The sequence below is a fragment of the Erpetoichthys calabaricus genome, chromosome 11, assembly GCF_900747795.2.
Source record: "Erpetoichthys calabaricus chromosome 11, fErpCal1.3, whole genome shotgun sequence".
Classification (NCBI taxonomy): domain Eukaryota; kingdom Metazoa; phylum Chordata; class Cladistia; order Polypteriformes; family Polypteridae; genus Erpetoichthys; species Erpetoichthys calabaricus.
In genome coordinates this window covers 64,428,578-64,453,828 of record NC_041404.2, presented here as the reverse complement: position 1 = coordinate 64,453,828, position 25,251 = coordinate 64,428,578, and the positions used below count along the sequence as shown (strand labels likewise).

The following is a 25,251-nucleotide window of genomic DNA, read 5'->3' as shown; positions in this document are numbered from 1 at the left end:
CAGTGTGTTGTGCTTTTTGATGTCTTTTTGGAAGTGAGAGCAGAAAGCAGTTCAGTGGAGATGCCTGCTGAGACCAAAGCATGTAGAGTGAAGTTTTAGTCAGCTCTTATGTTTCACATGCACAGATTCACACATTTATATACAGTTTTAGTGTAGTTTTGTAATCCAAAGTTTGTTCTCTCTTTGTATTTTCACCTAAACTTGGTGTTTTGTTGTTAGGCTCTTCTACTATTGATATGCTCTTTTTCATTTGAAAGCTTGTTGCATATTTTGGAGTCAGGCTGTTCTCCTATTGATTATACCAAGTGCTGTTTTAAATTTTTTGTCTGACAGTGTGATTTATGTGCCAGCTTTTATGGTGAATAACAGGTGTTGAGGGTGGCCCCCGTAATTGAGTTTGCTTACATCCCCCAAATCACTGAGTCTACCTCTGGTTGAAGTGATTCACTAAGCATGTCACATTAGGTCACTGGCTTCAGAGGAGTGCACCGCCAACCACATCCGACACACTAAGATTATGTAAAGGAAGGCTTTGACTGAAAATTGCTGGAAAAGTCACACAATGTGACATTGCCTTAACGGCTCTTGTGGTTTCTTCCACTATCTTGCATCAACTTAATGTGACTTCTAGCCATGACTACCCTTTCCATGTAGTGTATGCTAAGATATTTAACTTTTCTCCATTAACCTTCATTTGCTAAACTTTGATCTTTATTGAAAAGGTACACTCTACCAATTGTACTATGAGAACTGATCCAGACACATTAGAAAATTAATAACCATCATCAGCTGTCTGGGACTTCTCATGGGTGATAAAACTGAAAAATTAACTAAATCTCTGGACATTTTTGTTGGCCTTTCTAGTATATACTGTGGCTCAGCATCATATGGCCTAATAAACTGTCAGGACAGGTTCTTCTCAGGATTCGGCCTGAGAAGATTACTATTGGAATATCAAAGCATTTATATTACTTAACCCAGCAGAAATTTCCACCTAGAAGAAAAAAGAGAATAGCAGCTGATAAAAGTGAAAGGGAGTAATAAACACATAGGAAAGGCATTTCCTCACTTAGAGAATGTCTATTTCAAGTATTTAGTTTATCCCAGTAGAGCAGGAACTGCATTGATATATGCTTGCTGAGTAAAGCTGACATAAGTATTAGGTTGCAACCACTGGAGCTACATGTTCCCATGGCTTACAAATAATTTTGAAAACTCTGTCTAATATAGCAACACAAAATTATTATAGTAATATAATTTGTAAATATTAGTCATGAATGTTTTGAAGGTAACCAGCAGATGGTGTTGTATTCTGTGCTGTGTGTTATAGTACAGTATTAAGCCTATTGGCCTAAAAAGATCTACAAGTTTTCTGCTGATCTAACACACATTCAAATATGAAAATTTGCTTATTTAGTTACCATGAAATATTATTCATTAATCAATTCATCCATTTTTTATTCTAATAGAGAGAATATCCCTGGAAAAATAAGTACTAACCAGAAATAAAACCTGAACTGAGTACGCTCCATCATAGAACACATTTGCACACTCGCCCACACTAACATATACAAGGAAAATTTAGAGTAACCCAACCACTTAACTTGGACATCTTTAAGATGTGGAGGAATCCAGAAAGTGTTGCTACAGTCTAATTGTATTTAGTTTAACATGAAGTGTGAGGCAGGTCTAAAGTTGCATTTTATATTACTTGACCTGGGTGCCAATGTGTCAGTTCTAGTACTGACTGATAATTTAATTGTTAGCTAAATCTTAGCAAGTAGGCTAGAGAGTGTTAGTTTCACTGTAAATTTTATTTTGTTCTAACAAACATATGTTTGCTACTTAATATATTGATTTCACAAGGTCAATAGTTTTACTAGATAATGTCTAGAAAACATATCAAGTCATAACAGTGTCCAATAATAAATAACTGCTGCATGTTTAATCTTGTTATGTATTTGGAACATGTAAAGAATTATAGATTTTATATTTTCTTGACTTTATTGTTTATTTTTGTGATTTCTGAAGCTAAAATATTTTTATTTAATGATAATGACATGGTGTGCTATTCAAACAATGGAAAAAGTGCCAAAGTACACTAAGAGTGTGTTAGCCACTAAGTGTTATCATACTTAAATTATTTTAGAGATAAATTAATCCATGACCTGTGGGCTTTTGTATTACTAAACTGGAGCTATACACGATTACAAAAAGGCCCAAGGCACATAACAAATGAGAGCTATGCAAGGAAATTTAAAGTGAAAATATAATGCTTTTATCAGTGCTGGAAAAGTATACACTGGACAAAAAGAAGTAATGAGCTTTCAGATAACCACTGTATAATGGAAATCACGTAAACATATGCACTGTATGTAATCTGTATTCTTCTTGTAATACTGAAAAGTGTCTCAACTATGTATTCCTTATGTTTTTAATAATTGCAGTACTAGCAGATTAAAAGACTACCTTCAGTGATCCACACAGTAGATAGATAGATAGGAAAGGCACATTTTCACATTTTTCTGTGTTGCAACCTCATACTAAAATTGTTTAAATTCATTTTTTCCTACATCAAGCAACACTCAATACACTGGAATGACAAAGTGAAAACAGGATTTTAGAAATTTTTGATAATGTATTAAAAATGTAAAAAACTGAAATATAGCCTAGACACAAGTATTCGGACCCTTTTCTATGACACTTGAAATCTGACTTAGGTGCAATTCACTCTATGGATCATCATTGAAATGTTTCTACACTTTGCTTACAGTCCACCTGTGGTCAATTGTATTGGTTTCTATATAAGGCCCTGCTGTTGACAATGTGTATTAAAGTCAAAAAAACCAAGCCATGAAATCAAATGAACTGCCTGAAGAGCTTACAGCCAAGACTGTGTCAGACTTGAAGGTTCTCAAGAGCACAGTGTCCTTTATAACTCTTAAACTGAATAAGTCTGGAACAACCATGACACTTCCAAGAAGAGGCCATCTAACACAATTGAGCAATTGGCGAGAAGGACCATGGTAAGAGAGGTGACACTGAGTTTCAGAGAATAATTGTGGAGATAAACTTCCAGAAGGTCAACCATCATTGCAACACTCCACCAATCTGGGTTTTATGACTGAGAGGCCAGACAGAAGCCTCTCCTCATTAAAAAAAAAAAACACATGGAGGTCTGCCTAGAGTTTGAAAAAAGACTCCTAAAGGACTATCAAACAAGACTCTCTGGTATGATGAAACCAAGTTTAGCATCATGTACTGTATGGAGGAAACCAGGCATCATTCATCGCCTGTGCAATAGCATTCCAATGGTAAATCATGGTGGTGGCAGCATCATGCTGTGGGGTTGTTTTTCAGGGGCAGGGACTGGGAGACTAGACAGGGTTGATGGAAAGCTGAACAGAGCAAAAAAAAAAACATAGATATATCCTTAATAAAAACTACTCTGGATCCCAGACTGGGTTGAAAGTTCATCTTTCAACAGGACAATGATCCAAAGCACAAAGCACAAAGCAAACCCAACACAGGAGTGGCTTAGAGACAATGCTGGGAATGTTCTTGAGTTGCTCAAAGCCTAAACTCTATCGAATATCTAGTGGAGAGACCTGAAATTAACTCTCCACTGATGATCTTCATCCAACCTGTGAGTGTGTGAGGGTATTTGCAGAGAAGAATGGCAGAAAAATCCACCACCAAAGGTGCTTCAACTAAGTACTAAGTAAAGGGTTTGAATACTTGTGTCCACATGGTATTTGAGTTTTTATTTTTAATGAATTTGTAAAAAAAAATCTAAAATCCTGTTTTTTCTTTGTCATTCTTGGGTATAGATAGTTGTTCTGACCAGGAAAAAAAATGAATTTAAATGATTTTAGTACAATGCTGCAACATATGTATAAGGGTTCTGAAAACTTTCAGAAACCACTGCAGATAGATAGATAGATAGATAGATAGATAGATAGATAGATAGATAGATAGATAGATAGATAGATAGATAGATAGATAGATAGATAGATAGATAGATAGATAGATAGATAGATAGATAGATCAAGTTGAACCTTTCTCTGTCAGCAGTGCATTGTCCAATAATTGCCTCAAGTCTGCTCTTTAGCCGCCAAGCTGGCAACATCAGCGGTCCCAATGACTATAGATCTTTGACTCTAATCCCAACTGTCATGAAGTGCTTTGAAAGGGTAGTCCTAAAACATATTAAACCCACCCTCCCACTTATGCTGGATCAACTAAAGATGCCTTCACTCTAACCCAGCGGTTCTCAAACTGTGGGGCGCGCCCCAAAGTAACAAAAAAGGGGGCGCGAATGTTGCCATATGTGGCATAATTTCGCTATTCATAGGAAATTTCTAACTTGTAGCGATGTATCGGCAGCAAAAAATATAGGAATAAATTTTATCAGGGTTTCAAAAAAACATTAGGGGGACACGATTAAAACTTTTATGAAAACTCGGTCGCAAATACTTAAAGGTTGAGAAACACTTCTCTAACCCACCATGCTGCACTGACCCTCCTTGAACACTTAAGAGAAATGTTTGAGGATGCTGTTCATGATCTGTAGGTCCACATTCAATACAATCATCCTCAACAAAATGATCACTAAACTGCTCATTCTAAGAACTGGCCAGCAGACATGTATGTGGATAAAGGACTTTTTGACAAACCGCCTTCAGTACTCTTCCACTTTGACACACAGCACTAGTTCTCCACAAGTCTGTGTGCTGAGCTCCCGTCTCCTCATCCATACATTCATAATATAATTCTAATTCATAGTACAAATAATATTAAGTTTTTGGATGACACCACAGTGGTAGGGCTAATTAAAAATGACAGAGAGGAAGTCTATAAATGAACAGAATTCTGCTCCAATAATAACCTGGCACTGAACACTCTTAAAACTAAACAACTGATTGTTAGTTTAAAATAACAGGGGAAGGACATTGCCCCTTCATATATTAATGGGGACACAGTGGAAGGAGTGCCCAGTTTTAAATTCATTTAAATTCTAAATTTTAAATTCTCTCCGGTGTAGAAGGCACAGAAGTAACTTTACTTCCCAAGGACACTGAGAAAGCCCAATTTGTCTGTGCAGCTTCTAATGTCCTTTTATTGCTTCTCCCTTGAAAGCATCATCAGTTGTGGAATCTTTGTGTGGTACACCAGTTATTTTGTAGCTGATAAGAAGGCTATATAGAGGGTCAATAAATTAGCCCATAAAATCATTAATACGCACCTGCCTGCACTGGAGGACATTTTATTGCCTGGTGTTGCCTCATTAAGGCCTTGTCCAATATTAGACATTATTTTTTTACACTGCTACATTCTGGAAGACATTATACATCTTTTAAGACTCCCACCTCCAGGCTCCTGAATAGTTTTTACCCACTGTTATCAAAATGTTGAACTCTGCTCCAAATACAGTACCCTCCAACACATAATGACACAGTGCCCTCCATAATGTTGATGACAAAGATCCATTTTCCTTTGATTTACCCCTATACTTCACAGCTTAAAATTAAAAATCAAATAATTCAGAGGTGATTGATTCCTTCATTAGTGTAGGCATAAGATACCTCGGCTTGCTTCTACTACCTTTGGAATCTGTAGTTGCCATTATTCAACATGAGGACAAGAGCATTGCCAATGAAAGTCAAAGAAGCCATTATGAGATTGAAAAACAAGAATAAGTTCTTTAGAGACATCAGTAAAACTTTAAGATGACCAAAATCAACTATCTGGAATATCATTAAGAAGAAAGAACGCACAGTTGAGCTCATTAATTGCAAAGGTACTGGTAGACCAAGGAAGACCTCCACAGCTGATGACAGAAGAATCCTCACTATGATAAAGAAAAACCCCCAAACACCTGTTTGACAGATCAGAAACAGTCTTCAGGGGGCAGATGTGTATGTGTCAGAGATGACTATCTGCAGAAGGCTTCATGAACAGAAATACAGAGGCTGCACTGCAAGATGCAAACCACTAGTTAGCCACAAAAAAGGATGGCCAGATTACAGCTTGTGAAAAAGGACTTAAAAGAGCCTGCCGAATTCGGGAAAAGCTCTTGTTGACAGACGAGACAAAGATGAACCTGTATGAAAGTGAAGGCAAGAGCAAAGTGTGGAGACAAAAAGGAACTGCTCAAGTTCCAAAGCAGACCACCTCATCTGTTAAACATTGTGGTGGGGGTGTTATGGATTTGGCATGTATGGCTGCCACAGGTACTGGCACACTTCATCAATGATTGAGCTGCAGTCACACAATGAATTTTGAGGTGTACAGAAACATCTTATCTGCTCAAGTTCCAGTAAATGCCTCCAAACTCATTGGAAGGCGCTTCATCCTGCAATAAGATATTGACCCCAAACATACTGCTAATTCAACACAGGAGTTTTTCAAAGCTAGAAAATGGAAAATTCTTGAATGGCCACGCCAGTACCTAAATTTAAATCCAACTGAACATGCATTCCATATTCTGAAGAGAAACCTTAAAGAGACAAGCCCCCGAAACAATCAGGAGCTGAAGATGGCTGCATTAGAGGCATGCCACATCATCACCCAAGATGATCCTTGCCACCTGGTGATGTCCATGAATCACAAACTTCAAGTAGTCATTGCATGCATGGGATACGTAACAAATAACTAAATATGACTGTCTTAACATACCTACCATTGTTATATCCTAAACATTATGATGTTCTGAAATTGAGGGAGCATGTATAAAAAGTGTTATCATTTCTATATGGTGTAACTAAAAGTTATGTAATTACCTGTAAATGAAAGTTTACAAGGTGCACTTTAATCACAGATTAATTATTTGATTTGTAATTTTAAACTGTAGAGCAGAGACTTAAATCAAGGAAAAATGTGTCTTTGTCCCAGACATTATAGAGGGCACTGTATGTACACATACTGTTTCCACTGTTCTTATGTTAAAGTCCGTTGATGGCCGCTGTGGGCTAGAAGTGCTTCTTGTAAGTACTGACTTTGTGCAATATTTACGGTATTTTTCTGACTGTAGCATTTTATTCTTTATTTTGTAGCTGTATTTATTTTATTCTCCATTTGTTAGTATATATTTGTCTATTGCATCATTGGGGATGGCATCTTAATTTTGGTGCACTGTTGTGCAATGACAATAAGGTTTAGTTTTATTTAGGAGTAATTTACTGTGGGCAGGGTACAGTGTTCTGAGACACAAATAATATTGAAGTTAGCTTAACATTACAGTTTATAGTTTTTTTGGGTCATTATTGTCTAGTGTACAGACTATACTGCAGACACTTAGCTTCCAATCTTCAATGCCTGTTTAATGTGATATATTCACTGACAAAGTCAAACATCCCGGAGATATTATTATCATTGGATGCAGAAAAAGCATTTGATATGGTCGAATGGAACTGCCTTTTCACTACATTGGAGAAATTTGGGTTTGGCCCGCACATTTGTGTATGGATCAAACTACTGTATACCAATCCAGAAGCTTCAGTTTGTATTAACACCATTAATTCAGAATACGTTAAACTAAAATGTGGTACCAGACAAGGATGCCCCTTGTCGCCACTGCTTTTTGCAATCACCACTGAACCACTGGCAATTCTCTGTCGAAATGCTTAGTGTACAGACAACAGAGAAATTCTTACTTGTGTATTACCTTACCTCAAAACGTCTGTATTCTTTACCCGAAAAACCATTATAATGACATGATTTTGCCAAGACTGCATGTGCATATAATAAATAATAATAATAAGATAAACGTTTATAACACAAGAATTAAAAAATGATCATTTGAGTTAAGAATTCTTCATATTTATTGTTGAAGTTCTGTAAGTAATAACAAGATGTGTATCTGATTTTGTTTGCCTTCGCTTGAGCTGTGTTCCTCTTTAAAATGATTTCACTGTTATACTAGTACTGAAGCAGGCAATCTGCTTTTCCCCACTGACTGCTCGAATGCGGATCTTGTAATCACCTCTTGAAAAGAAGGAAGGTGTTCTGAATTTTGGAATATTGAAGGTCATCTTTGGAATATTAATTACTCCCTATAAGAAATGAAAAGAAAAACATAGTTAATGATTACACTTTTGTTATCAAGATTTTGCAAATATGTTTAAGTTGGTAATCAAAAATTTGAATATTTATTTCATTTGATTATTTAGTGTATACAGGTAATCTATTGATAGTTATAATTCTTATAAAATTTATTGGCTGATCATTGCGAAATGGCAAGAACTATGTTTAAGTATTCCAATTTTAGACATGATTCAAAAAGCTTTAAAACAAAGATTTACAATTTAGCTCAGATTAGCAAAGAACATTGTTACTGCAAACAAAGCATTTATTCATTTGTTGAAATAATTTAAAAAACTGGAAGTCATTATAACAGATTTAGGGCATAAACGTGACCTCATGTAATTCACTTTGACCTTAGCTCATCAGTCTTGGGTTTTTAAAGAAGAACACTATAGTCATGTGTCAGATACAATATATTTCTATGCCTGAAATGTTCCTCAGGGTAGAGTGTGGACTTTTTCTTTTCTTTTTTTCATTTTTTTTAAATAACTAATATTGTGTCTCAACTTTAAAGTGATAGGGTAGAAGAGGAGCCACCCTAAGTAAGAACACTGGCCAAACCTCTGAAATACATCAAAATTAATTCTTTTTAAATAGAAACATAAAAACTTAAAAATGGGATTGGCACTAGATATTACCTGTGCACAGGATCTTGTACTTTGAGTGCCCCATATCTACCCACACTGGTCTGAGAGGTTTCTAGCTTTGTCAGGGTAGTTTCTTCTTTCACTAAGCTCTCCTTACTGCCTTTTCCACCGTCCTTTATCAGCTTGATGTACCTTCTGGCCCTGGCTACACTTTGCTCATAGTGTTTCCTAAGATGTTAAATTTTGATCCACATTAGTGCTAAACGTTCACTTGCTCTGTGTATTAATCAAGGCACATTGATCTTCATTGACAAGGTAGATTCTACCAATTGTGCTATGTACTAATCCAGACATCTAAGAAAATTAAAAACCACCATCAGCTGTCTGGGACTCATCACCCAAGTATTATGTATGAGAAGACTGAAAGATTAACTAAAACATTTGACAGGTTGCTTGGTCTTTCTAGTGCATACTGTGCCTATGCATCATATGGCCTATGAAAATGTTCAGAATGTCAGGACAGATTAGAACAACTGAGCTACTGAGCTAGAGAAGAAGACCTCTAGGTATCACAAAATTTAGATGTCTTTCACTTGCTCTGTAATTCTTATCAAGTAACTTAATATTTCCACGTTACAATTTTACAAATAAAAGTAAGAATATATATATATATATATATATATATATATATATATATATATATATATATCTATCTATCTATCTATCTATATATATATATATATATATATATATATATAGTTACAAACTCGACACAGAGTCATAGAAAGGTTTGGGGCAGCCACCCGTATAAGTGGCTTCCTGGCTGCAAAAGTCATTTTTAAATGAAATACTACACTGATAGGGAATTGGGAAAAGGTGCAGGCTTTTAAAGGGGAAGACAGGAAGTGAGATCATAGGGATCGGGCTCATGTTCTTCAGCCACTGGTTCGAGCCCGGACGTGACATCACAGGGGCCGAAGCCGGCAAGGTCTTCTTCCATTGGCTCGGTCCCGGAAATGACGTCAAGAGGACCAGGTGAAATCTCTCGTGAATGGTCTGCAGGCAAGGGAGAAAAAGAGTCAGTGCACTCTGCCACATCTCGGCATGCCTCAGAACTGCCGTCACTCAAGCCCTTTAGCTGCCTCCCATGTGCACGTGTGTGACAAGATATATATATATATATATATATATATATATATATATATATATATATATATATATATATATATATATATATATATATATATTGTCACACACGTGTGAGTAGGGGGACGTTGTGTGGACCAAGTAAAGGTAATTCCACGCCAGGCCAGGGTAAGGCAGGGTGCACTAAACCTTCTCCTGTTGTCTCTGCAGACCAGCTGCAGGAAAACCTATCTGAATCAAGAACGTCACTTCCAGTTCCGGCGCCTAGAAGAACGTCACTTCCAGTTCCGGCACCCAGGCTGATGCCAGAAAAACATCACTTCCGGTCACCCTACATCACTTCCGGTTACCCTACATCACTTCCGGTTACCCTACATCACTTCCTGTCTGACCACTTAAAACCGCCATCTTTTCCAACCTTCATGAGTTCTGTCTTGGATTCTGTACTGTCAACAACTCTGTTGAAAGCAAAAGAAAACCTTTGCAGCTAGGAATATTATACGGGTGGCTGCCCCAAACCTTTTTTACGTGTGTCGAGTCTATTCCTTTTTACAATATATATATTTTACAATATATATATATATATATATAGTTATAAAACCATTCGGGGGTGTACTAGCCACCCAACCTGGCACAGACAGACATGGGAGGCACACGTATAAAAACAAAGAAAAGTTTTATTTTTTTCACCTGGGGGCCACGTCTTTCCCATGTCCCTCAGACACAGCACAGTCTCCGCACTAAGCACAAACCACACAAAATAAACTCCTTTGTCTCTCTCTGAGATCCTCCACTCCTCCCAGGCAGCTTTGTCCCTCTCCCTCCCGACTCTGGCTCCCAGTGCAGTGGCTGCTGGCTTCTTTTATAGTCCACCTGGAAGTGCTCCAGGTGCTTGATCACCTGTTTCCAGTTGCACTCCCAGGTGTGGCTGAAGAAGCGCCCAGACGGGCTCAGGAACCACTGTAGCATCCCCTGGCAGCCACCCTGGACCCCAACAGGGCTGTGGAGAACTCCATCTCCCAGGGAGCCCTGTGGGTATCTGGGGCACCACTGTCACCCAGGGGGGCTGCCACCCAGCGTTCAAGGGGAGGTACTGTGCAGCCTATGGCTGTTCCCCCGGACCAGGTACAGAAGGGGCGTCAGCTTTCCACCACAATATATATACTTACATATGAGAGTAAATCAAAAAGACAATTTGAAAATGAACTGCAACTGATAGAAGCTGACAGAATACGACACATTCACATTGACTTATGGGTAGTTCAAACACACACAGCGCAGCACTCTGCCATTAGTCTAGTTGAAGCCAAATTATTGAATTTAATGTTCAGTTGACCTTGGCTGTGCATGTTCGAATTACCCATATGTACTGTATGTATCTACTAATACTAAGGTCTGTGCCCAGTCCCTCTGAACAATCTGATTTAGCTTTGGTGCAATTGGTCAGTTTGGCTTTATTAACGCTTCATAGAGGAAGTGCGAGTGTGAGAGGCATAAGGAGGAGTAAAGACATATGAGACATGCAGAGAGAGTTGCCTTCAAAGACAGTAAGTGTAAAACCGGACAGGAAGTGACAAAGGTGCTTCAAAAATAATGACAGAACCTGAGAAGCAGGCTTTATGGGAACATGCTTGACAGACAGGGCACTGGTTAAGAGATGTTCACACATGCAAATACTGAGGAAAGACACTGAAGGTACAGGGAGGGCAAGAGATTGCAGATATTTTTTTAATCATTCTATTACATGTCTCCAACAGGTACCATGATTGGTATACATAAAACCAGTACTTGTTTTTCTCATCTATCAATACAATTTCCAACCCTGGACAGATTCATCACAGAGCATACTCACTCACACTTCCACATTTAGTTAATTAACCTAATATGATAGTCTTTAGATGATAGGAGGAAAACTGGAGCTTCCTGGGGAAAACCAAAAAAAAGTCAAGCCAAGAACATTACCTTTGATGGTAAATGAATCAGTGACTCTTGAGCTGTGCAACAGCAGCACAATCCACTATATGTATTGATTCCTTGACCCCCCATTACCTTAATATTATTAACCAATAGTGTTTTGAGATGAGAGAAGTATGAAATCTCCCTCACTCTTTTAGTGCCAAAGAGTGCATTCATTGCACCTACAGTATAATAATATTATGCATTTCTGTTCTGTAGTAATTTGAAGGGCTAACTGTTTTCAGTTATATTAGTAAATCACTTCAAATACTGCATTCCCTATATGCTATATATCCCTCTTCCACTTGGACAGAGGCAGTGGTGCTGTAAGAATTATGTTTCTGGGCTTCTCTAGTGCCTTCAACACCATCCAACCTCTGCTCCTCAGGGACAAGCTGACAGAGATGGGTGTAGATTCATACCAGGTGGCATGGATCGTGGACTATGTTACAAGACAGACCTCAGTATGTGCGTCTCGGGAACTGCAGGTCTGACATTGTGGTCAGCAGCACAGGAGCGCCGCAGGGGGCTGTACTTTCTCCGGTCCTGTTCAGCCTATATACATCAGACTTCCAATACAACTCGGAGTCCTGCCATGTGCAAAAGTTTGCTGACGACACTGCTATCGTGGGCTGCATCAGGAGTGGGCAGGAGGAGGAGTATAGGAACCTAATCAAGGACTTTGTTAAATGGTGCGACTCAAACCACCTACAACTGAACACCAGCAAAACCAAGGAGCTGGTGGTGGATTTTAGGAGGCCCAGGCCCCTCATGGACCCTGTGATCATCAGAGGTGACTGTGTGCAGAGGGTGCAGACCTATAAATACCTGGGAGTGTAGCTGGATGATAAATTGGACTGGACTGCCAATACTGATGCTCTGTGTAAGAAAGGACAGAACCGACTATACTTTCTTGAAAGGCTGGTGTCCTTCAACATCTGCAATAAGATGCTGCAGATGTTCCATCAGACGGTTGTGGCAAGCGCCCTCTTCTATGTGGTGGTGTGCTGGGGAGGCAGCATAAAGAAGATGGACGCCTCACATCTGGACAAACTGGTGAGGAAGGCAGGGTCCATTGTAGGCACGGAGCTGGACAGTTTGACATCCGTGGCAGATAGACGGGTGCTCAGCAGGCTCCTGTCAATCATGGAGAATCCACTGCATCCACTGAACAGTATCATCTCCAGACAGAGGAGCAGCTTCAGCGACAGACTGCTGACACTGTCAGACTGAGGAGATTGTTCCTCCCCCACACTATGTGACTCTTCAATTCCACCCCTGGGGGATGGGGGGTAAACGTTAACATTATACAAAGTTATTGTCTGTTTTACCTGCATTTTTATCACTCTTTAATTTAATATTGTTTTTTATCAGTATGCTGCTGCTGGAGTATGTGAATTTCCCCTTGGGGATTAATAAAGTATCTATCTATCTATCTATCTATCTATCTATCTATCTATCTATCTATCTATCTATCTATCTATCTATCTATCTATCTATCTATCTATCTATCTATCTATCTATCTATCTATCTATCTATCTATCTATCTATCTATCTATCTATCTATCTATCTATCTATCTATCTATCTATCTATCTATCTATCTATCTATCTATCTATCTATCTATCTACCTATCTATCTATGCTATACATTTCCACTGAGTGAAAGGGTCTTGTGTATAAATGCAGTCTGAAAAAGGTGACAGTACATTACTCTTAATGATAGCATGTTCTGAAGAAGTTGTTATGGGCAGTAAGGGCATGAGAATGGCACTGGACAAACAACACCCTACAAAGGCAGACAATGTCCATCAGGGGGTGGTAAGCGTCACAGCCACAGAGAATAACCCTAAGCAATTCACTTCTCAGACAGTCTTGCATTTTCTTTCTTTTAATTTAACTCTTAAATGCATACATTAAATATACTATGTTTACTATAAATCTATGTCCCTATCAAATTTATTTTATAAGTGTATATTTTGTGCCTATCTTGATTTAATTTTAGATCAGTTTTGTTGTTAACTTGACCACATATTGCCTACAGTGTCTTGAGTACCTGCGTGTTTAAGTACAGTACCTTTTTAATGGGACAATGGCAGCAGTCCCCATTGCTCTCACTTTGGAATGGACATCCCGTAGAGTTAGCGATGCTCTCAATCCGTTCACACACTTTGTCATAAGTGCAACTCCCATAACCACCCCAGCAGGGCACTCTCATCCAGGACCAAAGTATTTTCTTTTTCATCTCAACTTCAAACTACGAGAAAAAAAGAAAAGTATTATGTTTTTTTTAATTGCAACACATTTTAGACTCTTTATTTTTAAAAGTTTTTTTTCTGAATAGAAATTCAGATTTTCCACCACTCTACAACTCTTTTGTTAGATGACTCGAATCATTCACAAAGTCCAACAACTACAAAAATAAATATCTGGCAAAATCAATGCCACCATTTCAAAGTGTTAACTATACTCTGAATTTTTCTTAATATTGTATTTAATGGTTTAAATTTAAATTTTTTTAGCATTTGCTGTTCAATTTAGGAATAAATATCTTTTTCTGAAACTGTTTAAACCAGTGGTTTACAACTTCTGCTTTTAATGAAGTAAGCTGTTATTTCCCTGTTTCTGTGTTTTGGTTAAACACCAGAAATTGTAAAAATGGGGTTTCTAAATGTTTATTGAAATTATAGCAAGTACCCCTGTATACTACATGGATACAGTGTAATGTTTTGTTAAATTGATTTCTACGATTTCATCATTATCGTGATTTACTTTCCACTTTTCCGGGTTTTCTAATTATTAACCTGTTATTTACCAATGAGCACATTAGTGAGTCTGGAATGGAAGTAACTGCAGCTTTTCAACATTCATCGTTGTATTCCCTTATGTCTGCTCTGCTCATCATTAATTGTCATTATTAGGACACGGTTAAGAGGGCGGAAAAAGTGAAGTGATAGGAAAATGACAAAAGCAATTTAAGTGCTATGCTAAAATACAAATATTTTGTGAAGAAGGGGGCTTTACACACCCCTGGAGGATGGGGTCGCTCCTCAGAGGCCCCCTCTTAAACGCTGTTGGAATAGGAACAAATACAGTATACCTCTTCTTTGCTCCGTTAGATGCTCGGCTGCTGCTGCTGCTGTGTTGCGTGATATGCTTCTCTCACAGCACTTCGTATATTTAAAAGCCTGTACAGCACCAGTCCTTTTTGCTTATTGCCTTGTCTCACTTCTCCCCCAGACATCCTCTGCTTTATGCTTTATTATGCTGTTTACGAATAAAGTTTATGTTTCTTGAAAACCCTGAAAGAATCTGTGCAATTGTGTAACCCAAGTGTGACAATTTATAAATTTATTTATTAATTTCTGAATGTAAAGCAAGAGGAGACGTATAAAAAACTTGCTAATCCTACAATAAAAGCAATTACAGAGAAAATCCATCCATCCATCCATTATCCAACCTGCTATATCCTAACTACAGGTTCACGGGGGTCTGCTGGAGCCAATCCCAGCCAACACAGGGCGCAAGGCAGGAAACAAACCCCGGGCAGGGCGCCAGCCCAAAGCAGTAGAGAGAAAATGACATTCATTACTTGTGAAATTGTTTGAAACAAAAATCTGCAAACACAGAGGTCCCTGGGGACTGACTTAAAAACCACTGGTTTAGGACCAGTACAGGATGAGGTGGTCACAGTTTCAGCAGCATTGGGTAAACACCATGGCAAGAATCACTTAGGGCTGCAATGCCATACTATTACATGAAACGGTTTTATAAATATTAATTGCAATTATAGTTCCTAATAATGATAAAGTCAATTTGCGTGGTAAGATGTACTAGACTATATACATAAGTAAATACGGTATTCAGTAGCAATGCATTATTAATGTTCACTAATGCAGTTGACGTTGTTATTTGTAATTGAAAGTACTATCTACAGCATGCATATTAATTTCTTAAGTTTTGTAGTGCCACCCAACTTTGTGCACTCTGTGTGAAGTAAATAAGATGTTCATCTGAAACATATGGCACCTGCTTAATGTATATGTTCTCAGTAATGTGATTGACTACAATGCAGCAGAAGTGCTTAATGTTTGATAAATGCCAAAACTATAAATCAATATCCAACAATGAAATTTATTTATAGGAACCCACTTTTAGGTGTGTTTGAATATGCTCCCAACCTCACATATGCCTGTCTTTCTGTCTGTCCCATGAAATAACTCCCAGTTAACATATTTTGTTGAACTTTGACCCATTTACTCTTCAAGGAAATTTCTTATAAACTTCAGTTTTCACTGAGATATCCTACATATAGCACACTTTACACATTTTGGAAATTACAAAATGCTTGAATTTGCAAACTCATCTGTCTTTAAACAGACAGACAGCCTGAGCAAATTCAACTATGAATTAGTTTACAGTTTCAGTTTTATTTCGAGAGCAGTTACTTTAACTTGTACATTTTCTTTTTTTTTTTTTTTTTGGTCAATGCCAAAACAGTAAAATACCAGCAGTTGTGCAAACTAAAGCAAGTACACCTCACTGCAGTACGCAGTGTGGGACAAGGTCAGGGTATAAGGTGGGGGTTGTATGTCCAAGTATTACAATATAAGAAAATACAATGTTAGAAGATATTCTTTATTTATTCCTTACAGTAGAAATGATATTTCTTATTTAATCATCACCGTACAAGGTACTGGTAAATTCCATTCCTTACTGTATTAAAATGCATGGGTAGGTCTTGTTATATGCTGACAGTCTGGCTTCTGCATTAGCCTCATCCCACACTTGTCTCTATGGCTGTACGGTGTCTTGCATGACCCTCAGCAGGTAAGTGACATGATGTTCATGTATGGAAAATAAAAAGCTGAAAGCAGCTTAACTTATATAGAAATATATGAAAGATTGCTCAGTGACATTTTATTCAATGTGTACTCAGCATTTCTGCTACTCTAAAAATAACTTCATGGCTACATTATCTAAAGATTATGATTCAATATGTCTCTGAGATAATAATTTATCAGCTAAATACTACAATGAACCTTTATCTAATCAAGTTCGAATGCAGCCAACAATTTTAACTTGAGACTTCAGCATCAGATTTTAAATCTCAACTGGGTACTCTTTTAAAAAATGTTTTGAATGAGAAATTTAAACTACAATTAGCCCTCCACATCCAACAACTAGCAATAGCATACTGTATATTTATATATTTATCAATTGAGTTTGAATATTTGTAAAAAAAAAAAATTGTGATTGCAAATGCTTTGGTGAAGTGACTACAAAATTTCAAAATGCTCCAACTTTCAAACCAGTTAACCAAGTCTCCCACCACACCTGAATGTTATGTCATTTGCACATTTTCTTGCTTATTTCAACTTACCTTCAGGGGTGCACTGATGTTCTCTATGAGAGTGCCTTTAGCTGAGAATGAAATCGGTCCTGGGATGGTTATTGTTTTGGGAAGAATGAAGCTCCTGAGCAGGAAGGGATCTTTGGTACCACAGTTTGTCCAGTCAGCAAGTGATATAGGTAGTAGGTGATTTATAATGTCTAAAGGCTGCATAGGGCAAAGTAAGAAAAAACTGTAACTTTTCTGTGGTTATGCCGGAGAGCACTTTAAATTTGATCTCAGAAGCATAATTTTTTACTCTATTTTTCTAATGCATTTACTTAATAATTATAATTCCAAAATATTATAATCATTCTATACAGTACATCAATGAAACATAACATACATTTGGTGTAACGGAAAAAATATAACTTAAGCAAATTTATACTTTATATACTATACAAATCTTGTCATTTCCAATATTAGCTTTTCAAAATCCTTAGTAAATGATTTTCATTATATAGCAAAATAAATTTTGTGATCTGCTTTTATTATCAGCTTACCATATCAAGAATTCCTTTGATATCATTCAGTCCAATGAAATATTTAAATATAGCAGGATCTTTTAAATCAAACAGTGCTGACAATCCCGTAAGGTCCTTCAAACTAACTGAATCAGTCAGTCCTGTTGGGTCTCCCAGGCCAATTACATCCTTCAACTGATTAAGAATATTAGAATTTATTGATTCTTTTAATTCAGTTAGATCTTTTAAACTAAGTAAATCAGTTATTCCTTTCAGATCTTGTGGACTAATTAAATCCTTTAGTCCAGACAGATCATTTGGATTAAATAATTCTTTAAATCCAGTGGGATTTTTCAGATCAAATACATCTTTCAGTCCTGTAGGAATATTCTGGTCAGTGGACTCTATTAAATTGTTTAGAGCCTTCGGATCGCCTAGGCTTGTCAGTACGCTGGTCGCATCTTTCAATCCAGTGGGATCCTTTGGACCAAATACATCTTTAATTGCACTGGGATTACCCAGGCCAAAAATTGTTTTTGTTCCAAAGGAGTCTTTTAAACTATCTGAACCCTTTGGCACCTTTGAATCTATTAAATCTTTTAACCCAGCTGGAGCTGTAGGACTAACTACATTTTTCAGTCCAGTTTGACCCAGAATGGAGTTCACAGTATTTGCTTCTTTAAGACTGCCTTTGACTTCATTTGGATCTTTTAGACCAAATGAATCTGTCAGCCCATGTAGACCCTTCACATCAACTAAATCTTTTGGTTCAGAAGGTATTTTCTGGTCAATTGTTACTAAAAGCCCTCCTAGGTTATTTAGATCAACTATATCATTCATGCTGGCTAAATCTTTCAGGTAATTGGAATCTGTTGATCCAGTGGGATCTATTTTCACAGCTGTATCTTTCAGTTCAGTTGGATATTTAATTCCATCTGAAATATTTAGTCTATTTGGGTCATTCAAGACAGATGGATTTTCTAGAATAACTGGATCTTTCAATCCATTGGGATTCTTGAGGTCAACTGAATCTTTTGACCAAGCATTAATCTTCCATCCAAGTTTTTCTAAAAAGTTTCCTGAAACAAAAATGATGTTGAAAGTGGTCAGCAGAACAATATAATTTGGAAGAGCCATTTCTGGTTTTAGTGAGAAAATGTTCATGGGGTGTATCTGAATTTCTATATATACTGTATGTTTGGCTAGTCCTGACAAGTTATATTTACTTTATGATTTCCTAATTGGTTTAGAAATAACATTATAGCAAGACTCCATTAAATACATTGTATTCAAATACATCTGGAATTTCCCAAAAGTGTTAAAACAAATAATGGTCAACATGAATAAACATTCAAAGTAGATTACAACAATTTTAAAGCAGTTTGCTTCTGGGAATTTACGAAATATCTAACTAGTAATGGACAAGCACATCTAGTCTGTATTTATATTTTACCAAATTTTATATGCAGTTGCCAGGCACATATTCTGTGTATGGTAACCATTGTACATCCAACCCGCTTATTGTTCTCACAGGTTACAAAAATACTGACTATATCTTGGAAACACTGGGCATATGACAGAAGTTCACCCTAGATAGGATGCTAATCTTTCCAATATATAGAAAGGTTGTTACTGGTTTTCTAAAAAAAGAGTTAAGTTTGAAGTTAATTCATTATTACTATTTAAGAAAAGGTTGTAGTTGAAATTTGTTTTTTTAAATCGTTACACATAGAATGTCTTTTGTTAAACAGTCATTAATGTCTATGTCACTGATGTGTAGTGGCGGATCTAAAATAAGCATATTCTGAGTGCACATTCAGGGGCCTGTGATGGCAAGGGGCCTTTTCACCAATATTCCCTTTACACCCAGTGAAATAATTGCCTACCCTTGAGTTGATAGTAGATAGCTGTCTGAGTATTTTAGTCTTTATTATGAACAGAGCTGAACTGAATATATTTTTGATCTTTCCTCTTGTATTATGAGCGTGACCACAGGGGCAGAGATTCAATACTTAACAGAGACATACAGTTTTTTGTCCTTTTTGTTACAGTGATGAAAATAAAAAGGTTTAGTGTCTTATTTATTGTTGTCAATCCGATAATTGTAAAGATTAGGTGAAATTCTCACAGAAAACTTGGACTGAAAGCAATCGTTCTTTTCAAAAAAGTAATAGCTTGGTCATGGTGCATTACATCAAGTAATGCATGGCCAATGCCATAAAAAAAATGTTATGAAAAAAGAATATGTCTGTTGCAATAATGTATTTTGGTTTGAACTGGTGTAACTCAAAATGTACTTGTGATCTGAGTTGCAACAATGCATAAAAGATGTAAAATGAAGTAAGATGCCTTGCGCCCTGTGTTAGCTGGGATTGGCTCCAGCAGACCTCCGTGACACTGTAGTTAGGATATAATGGGTTGGATAATAGATGGATGGATGAAGTAAGATGAAATTTAAATTGTAAGGAAATGAGGAATTAGGCCACACATGTTTCACATTCTTCATACTGCAGCCTGAAAACAAGGGGGAGCATCTCTTGAATGGTTTTTGCCCCATGTAACAGCAAGACAGGTTGTGACAAGTACGGTGACCATCAGGAGAGCACACAGGCAAACTTAGCATCTTGCAAGGTCCAGATGGTATAACAGGTTGTTGAAGCAGAAGAGGTCATCATCATTTCACTCCCAAGATTAGAATGCCAACAGGAGGTGTTAGTCCTATTAATAATCCTGCAAGCCCCAGGATTGTTGTCACAAAGAAAGAAAAGTGGACATACAGTATGCAGAGGAGAGATGCTGGGTATATTGGGAAAAGGATGCTAAGGATAGAGCTGCCAGATAAGAGGAAAAGAGGAAGGCCTAAGAGGAGGTTTATGAATGTGCTGAGAGAGAACATGCAGATGATGGGTGTAACAGAGCAAGAGGACAGGAAGAGATGGAAAAATATGATCTGCTGTGGCAACCCTTAATGGGAGCAGCCAAAAGAAGAAGAAGAGGATGACTAACATTTGGACTGACATTCCAAGCACATTATTTATAGATGACTGTTAGATGCTGCATAGGACAGTCTATCTTAGGATGCCTGCCCCTTTAAGTATTAGAAACAATTCAGGAGTTCAGCAACACATGGGAATGTTGGGATGTGCCCAGTGCTTCTACACAGCATTCAGAAACCCATAGCTTCTGAATGTCCATGGAAGTTCATTTGGAGTGGGCATATTGAACTACCCTAATCTCATTACTAAGGAGTTAGGGAAAAGCCAGGGTACCCATAACTTCCCTTCACATTGGTCCAAATGCTCAGGCCATCGCCACTAATTTGATTGGTCTATGTCCATCTTCATGTCCCCTTGTATTAAAATCTATTGAGAAACTGAGTTTTGAGTTGATGTATCCCTTTCCTCTCTGTCTTTTTCCTCTCCTTATTTTCTTAACCTAAGGGTTCTGCATACTGATTTTAACATTAAGGTTAGGTTTCAGGGAGTTGTTTTCAAGATTAGGGACCTGGGTTATTATTGCTGTCTGTTTGGGATGGTTAAGCTTAGGGTTTTAGGAGTTAGGAGTGGAGTCAGTGGCAAGAGTTTCACTGGTGGGAGGAAGAATAGCCAGTGTATAGAGAGAAGTGTGTTAAGTAGACTATAGATAGAAGGGAGCAGCGCAGTTCACATGTGGAGAAGTGGATCAGTCACATCAGGAGGCAGATAGAGTCAACTTGTGTATTTTCTGTTTTTTTTTTCACTTTTATGTTACTCCTTCATTAGTTTATTTATACCTAGTAATAAAGCACTTTTTTGTACTTTGTCCACCATCCATCCATCCATTATCCAGCCCACTATATCCTAACTACAGGGTCACAGGGGTCTGCTGGAGCCAATCCTAGCCAACACAGGGTGTCAGCCCACCACAGGGCACGCACACACACACCCACACACCAAGCACACACTAGGAACAATTTTTAGAATCGCCAATGCACCTAGCCTGCATGTCTTTGGACTGTGGGAGGAAACCGGAGTACCCAGAGGAACTTTGTCCACTTTGGTGTTTATTTGGGTTCATTGACGCCTCAGAATGCTCCCCAGAACCCACATAGGATTTTGTGCAAATAAAGCAGTATAGAATGATACTGGATTTTGAAAGCTCCTGGATGACTCACACTTGTACATAATCCATCCATACTTAGCCCCCTGATTAGCTGAAAATCATTTGTAAACACAAGTTTTGATTGAGTGTCAGTATTTCTAGCATAGTGATTGTCTTTAATCTGATATCACAGAACTAGCAGTTGGATAATATTAGTGAGTCATACAGGTGCAAAACAATAGCAAAAGGTGCTGGCAAAAGACACTAATGAAACAAATGACAAACAAAATTCAGAGCTGCAAAAGCTGATGGTCAACTAACAAAATAAACAATATGCTTAGGTGCAGGTAGAATGCAAGATTTCATTTAGCAACTGTCATAGAAGACACGGTTGACTGGCACCCCTGCAGGGGTGGATGGTTCCTTACCCAGCCAGTAAGCTGTGATAAAGGAAGGATATGGATTGACGGGCATCCTGAGTGAGTTGGTTAGTGGTACCTTTCCTGGTCTGGAGGCCATTATGAGAGAAGGACAGAACACGACTGCCTCCCGGGGCTTTGTGCTCCCCCAGTACACTGGGTGGCAGTATCCCTCGGGTAAGGCTCCTATTGGGGTTTCCGGGTGATAATAGGTGGAGATGCTGAGAACCGGCTCCCCTGTTATGGAGAGTATTCCACCAGATCCAGAAGTGCTTCCAGGTGGCAATCTTGTTGTACTGAAAGTACTCCAGGGTTGGGGTTGAAAAGCAGCCGCTCTGCCTCATCCGAGAGTCAGAGATGGGTGGAGGTGGACAAGGTTTTGTCAGAGGAATTGTGACTAATTTACCAGGTAAAAATAACCTATAAAAGGTACTTTGATTAAATAAAAATATCTTTCCTTGACTGTTTGGTTTTGTTGTGTTTGTGTGTTTAGGGTGCAGGTGCGCCTCTTACAGGTCACACAACCTAACCACTTTCCAAAATTGTCCTGCATTGTTACAATATTCCAGCAGTTGCTGACTCCATAGCATCCTCAATCTTATGCTTCCATTTCAATTGCTATAAACTTATTGTAGACATGTAGTCTCTCTCTCGACACTTCTTAAGATGGTACCTCCTCTGTTGGCCAGGTCTGTATTTTAAAATCTTCTTGATATCAGCTTTTTTAAAGCTCAACCCTAGCAAAGGCAATCCCTTAATTCCCTTAAGATGCTATCAGGGTGCTTACAGATAGAATGTTTTCATAGCTGAGGGGTTATTATTGATGAGAAGCTGAAATCCTGATTTTTAAAATTCTAGACTCATTTAAGAATTTTAGTACCTTTCATATTAATAGCTGTAGTAAATTAAAAGTGTTAAATCTAACATGGGATCATGCTAAGAGGTGACTGCTTGCCTTAAGCTGTCATCTGTAATTTTGGCTTTGGCAAAGTCATCCCTGGTCCAGAATACATTAAAAACAACTAAAACTACATTTATTCCAGGAGCACCCATTCAGCAACTAATCCAAGATTCAAAGTAGCTGCACATTTGAGTAAATTTATGTCTTAACTGGTGGATTAGGAAAGAACTCACAATATTGTAAAACTTTATAAAAAATAAGTAGTGTATGAGTAGACATTTCAACCAAATGTGACATTTTCGTTCTTCTTCTGCACTGGTACTGAAATTTTTCCCTCTTTTTTAATTAAGGGACAATGCAGTGAAAGTAATGATCCCTTCTGTATTGGCTTGTCTTTTTCACTTTCTACTTTTGGAAAAACAAAATAAGCAATAAATTGTCTATTAGATTTGCTAATCTTTCATATTTTAAAGTGTTCATGAATAATTGTTTGTTGGACGCTGAGTGTAACTGGCAATTTGTATTGTACCATTTGTCTGCAGAGTCATAAAAAGTTACTTAGTGGTAATTTGAACAAGATGGGGAATAGTACACAATGTGTTTATTTACCATCATATCTGATGGAGGATTGCAGGAATCATCAGGTAAAGGGGTCCTTAAATCGGATTGGCTGGCCCAGCACTGATTCAGCTGTGGAATGGCCAATAGGGGGAGGCAGCTTGATGGCCCAGGTCTCCAGGACTCAGAACAAATCCAAATTGTATTATGTAATATCATCCATCTATCCATCCATCCATCCATTATCCAACCCGCTATATCCTAACTACAGGGTCACGGGGGTCTGCTGGAGCCAATCCCAGCCAACACAGGGCGCAAGGCAGGAACAAACTCCGGGCAGGTCGCATGTAATATCATCTACTGTTGAATTCTGCTCTGTACTTGTAATATTTCTATTGCACTATTATATTGTATTGAGGATTACTTGTGTTCTGTTCTGTGTATTGTATTGTATTTACCCCCTTTTTTTGACACGCACTGCATGCCCAACCTACCCGGAAAGGGGGTCTCTCTTTGAACTGCCTTTCCCAAGGTTTCTTCCATTTTTTTTCCAGGTTTTTTTGGGAGTTTTTCTTTGTCTTCTTAGAGATTCAAGGCTGGGGGGCTGTCAAAAGGCAGGATCTGTTAAAGCTCATTGCAGCACTTCTTGTGTGATTTTGGGGTACACAAAAATAAATTGTATTGTATTGTATTGGATTTGTGCTCATGCTGCCTTCCTTCAATAAGAGGTGAGTTTGTGTGTTGCAATGTCTCTAAAGTGCTTGTAGTATTTTAGGAGTATCAGTGTGCTACAGCTTAGTTCTGTGATAACAGAATACAGTACATACAAAAACATTATAATTTTTAATGGCAATTGGTTCTGTTATGATATTTAATTTTTCTTATACATTACCATAAGGTTTAATGATGTTCTGCTTTGAAATCTTCATTGTCTATATGTTGAATAAATAGCAACAAGTCTCATCATATGTCAAGTTATGTCATTTACTTACCCACTTAATCCACAGCAGGGTCACATGTTGCTGGAGATAATTTCAGCTATCATAGGGTGCAAGGCAGGAACAATCCCTGGACCAGGCACCAGTCCATCACAGGGCAAACATACACACACACCAACACGCCAAACACACACTAGGGCCAACTTGGTGTTGTCAATTCACTTAACCTGCAGATCTATAGACAGTGGGAGGAAAGCGGAGCACCCAGAGGAAACCCACGCAGACATGGGGAGAACAGGGAGGAAAACCTTAAAATAGGAAATGAAAGCCTGGTGATGACATGGGATATCAGTTGAGTTCAATAACCGCCAATACAGAAATGTGAAAAATTTAAAAGTTAAAATATTATAGTTCAGACAACTGACATCATCAAAGATTGAAGCAATGAATGTCCCTTACAGGTCTTGACGAATTTTAAAAATTTTATTCACATAATATGTACTAGTTATTTTATTTTATTTTTTAAGCAGACTATTTCATTAGAATCTTTTATACAAGCAACAAAATGCAGGTTGTAACAAGAACGACCAAGAGACATTGGGAAGGTTTGGGGCAGCCACCCATATAATATTTCCCGGCTGCAAAATTGATTAAATAGAACAGACATGTTCACACGACTGAGTCCAAAACAGAACTGTCTGTTGTCTTAAGATGGCAGCTTTTAA

The 25,251-nt window shown here is 37.9% G+C and overlaps 1 protein-coding gene across 1 annotated transcript; it reads right to left on the bottom strand.

The window, feature by feature from the left end:
• Nucleotides 1-7,799: 7,799 nt before the first annotated feature.
• Nucleotides 7,800-18,791, bottom strand: LOC127529599 (uncharacterized). Its single transcript, XM_051933603.1, has 4 exons — nucleotides 17,670-18,791; nucleotides 17,158-17,334; nucleotides 13,852-14,031; nucleotides 7,800-8,054 (listed from the first exon to the last, which is right to left on the bottom strand). Exons 1-4 carry the CDS (start codon nucleotides 18,765-18,767, stop codon nucleotides 7,899-7,901), a joined length of 1,611 nt encoding a protein of 536 aa, XP_051789563.1. The 5' UTR covers nucleotides 18,768-18,791; the 3' UTR covers nucleotides 7,800-7,898.
• Between the last annotated feature and the right edge of the window lie 6,460 nt (nucleotides 18,792-25,251).

What these genes read in the sequence shown, in the direction of transcription:
- LOC127529599 (XM_051933603.1), bottom strand. Translation starts at nt 18,767, where the DNA reads ATGGCTCTTCCAAATTATATTGTTCTGCTGACCACTTTCAACATCATT. An exon ending in ACATCAGTGCACCCCTGAAG is followed by an intron (nt 14,032 to 17,157) that starts GTAAGTTGAAAT and finishes TTTTTCTCGTAG; the next exon opens with TTTGAAGTTGAGATGAAAAA. An exon ending in GCCATTGTCCCATTAAAAAG is followed by an intron (nt 8,055 to 13,851) that starts GTACTGTACTTA and finishes CATTTCTTATAG; the next exon opens with GGAGTAATTAATATTCCAAA.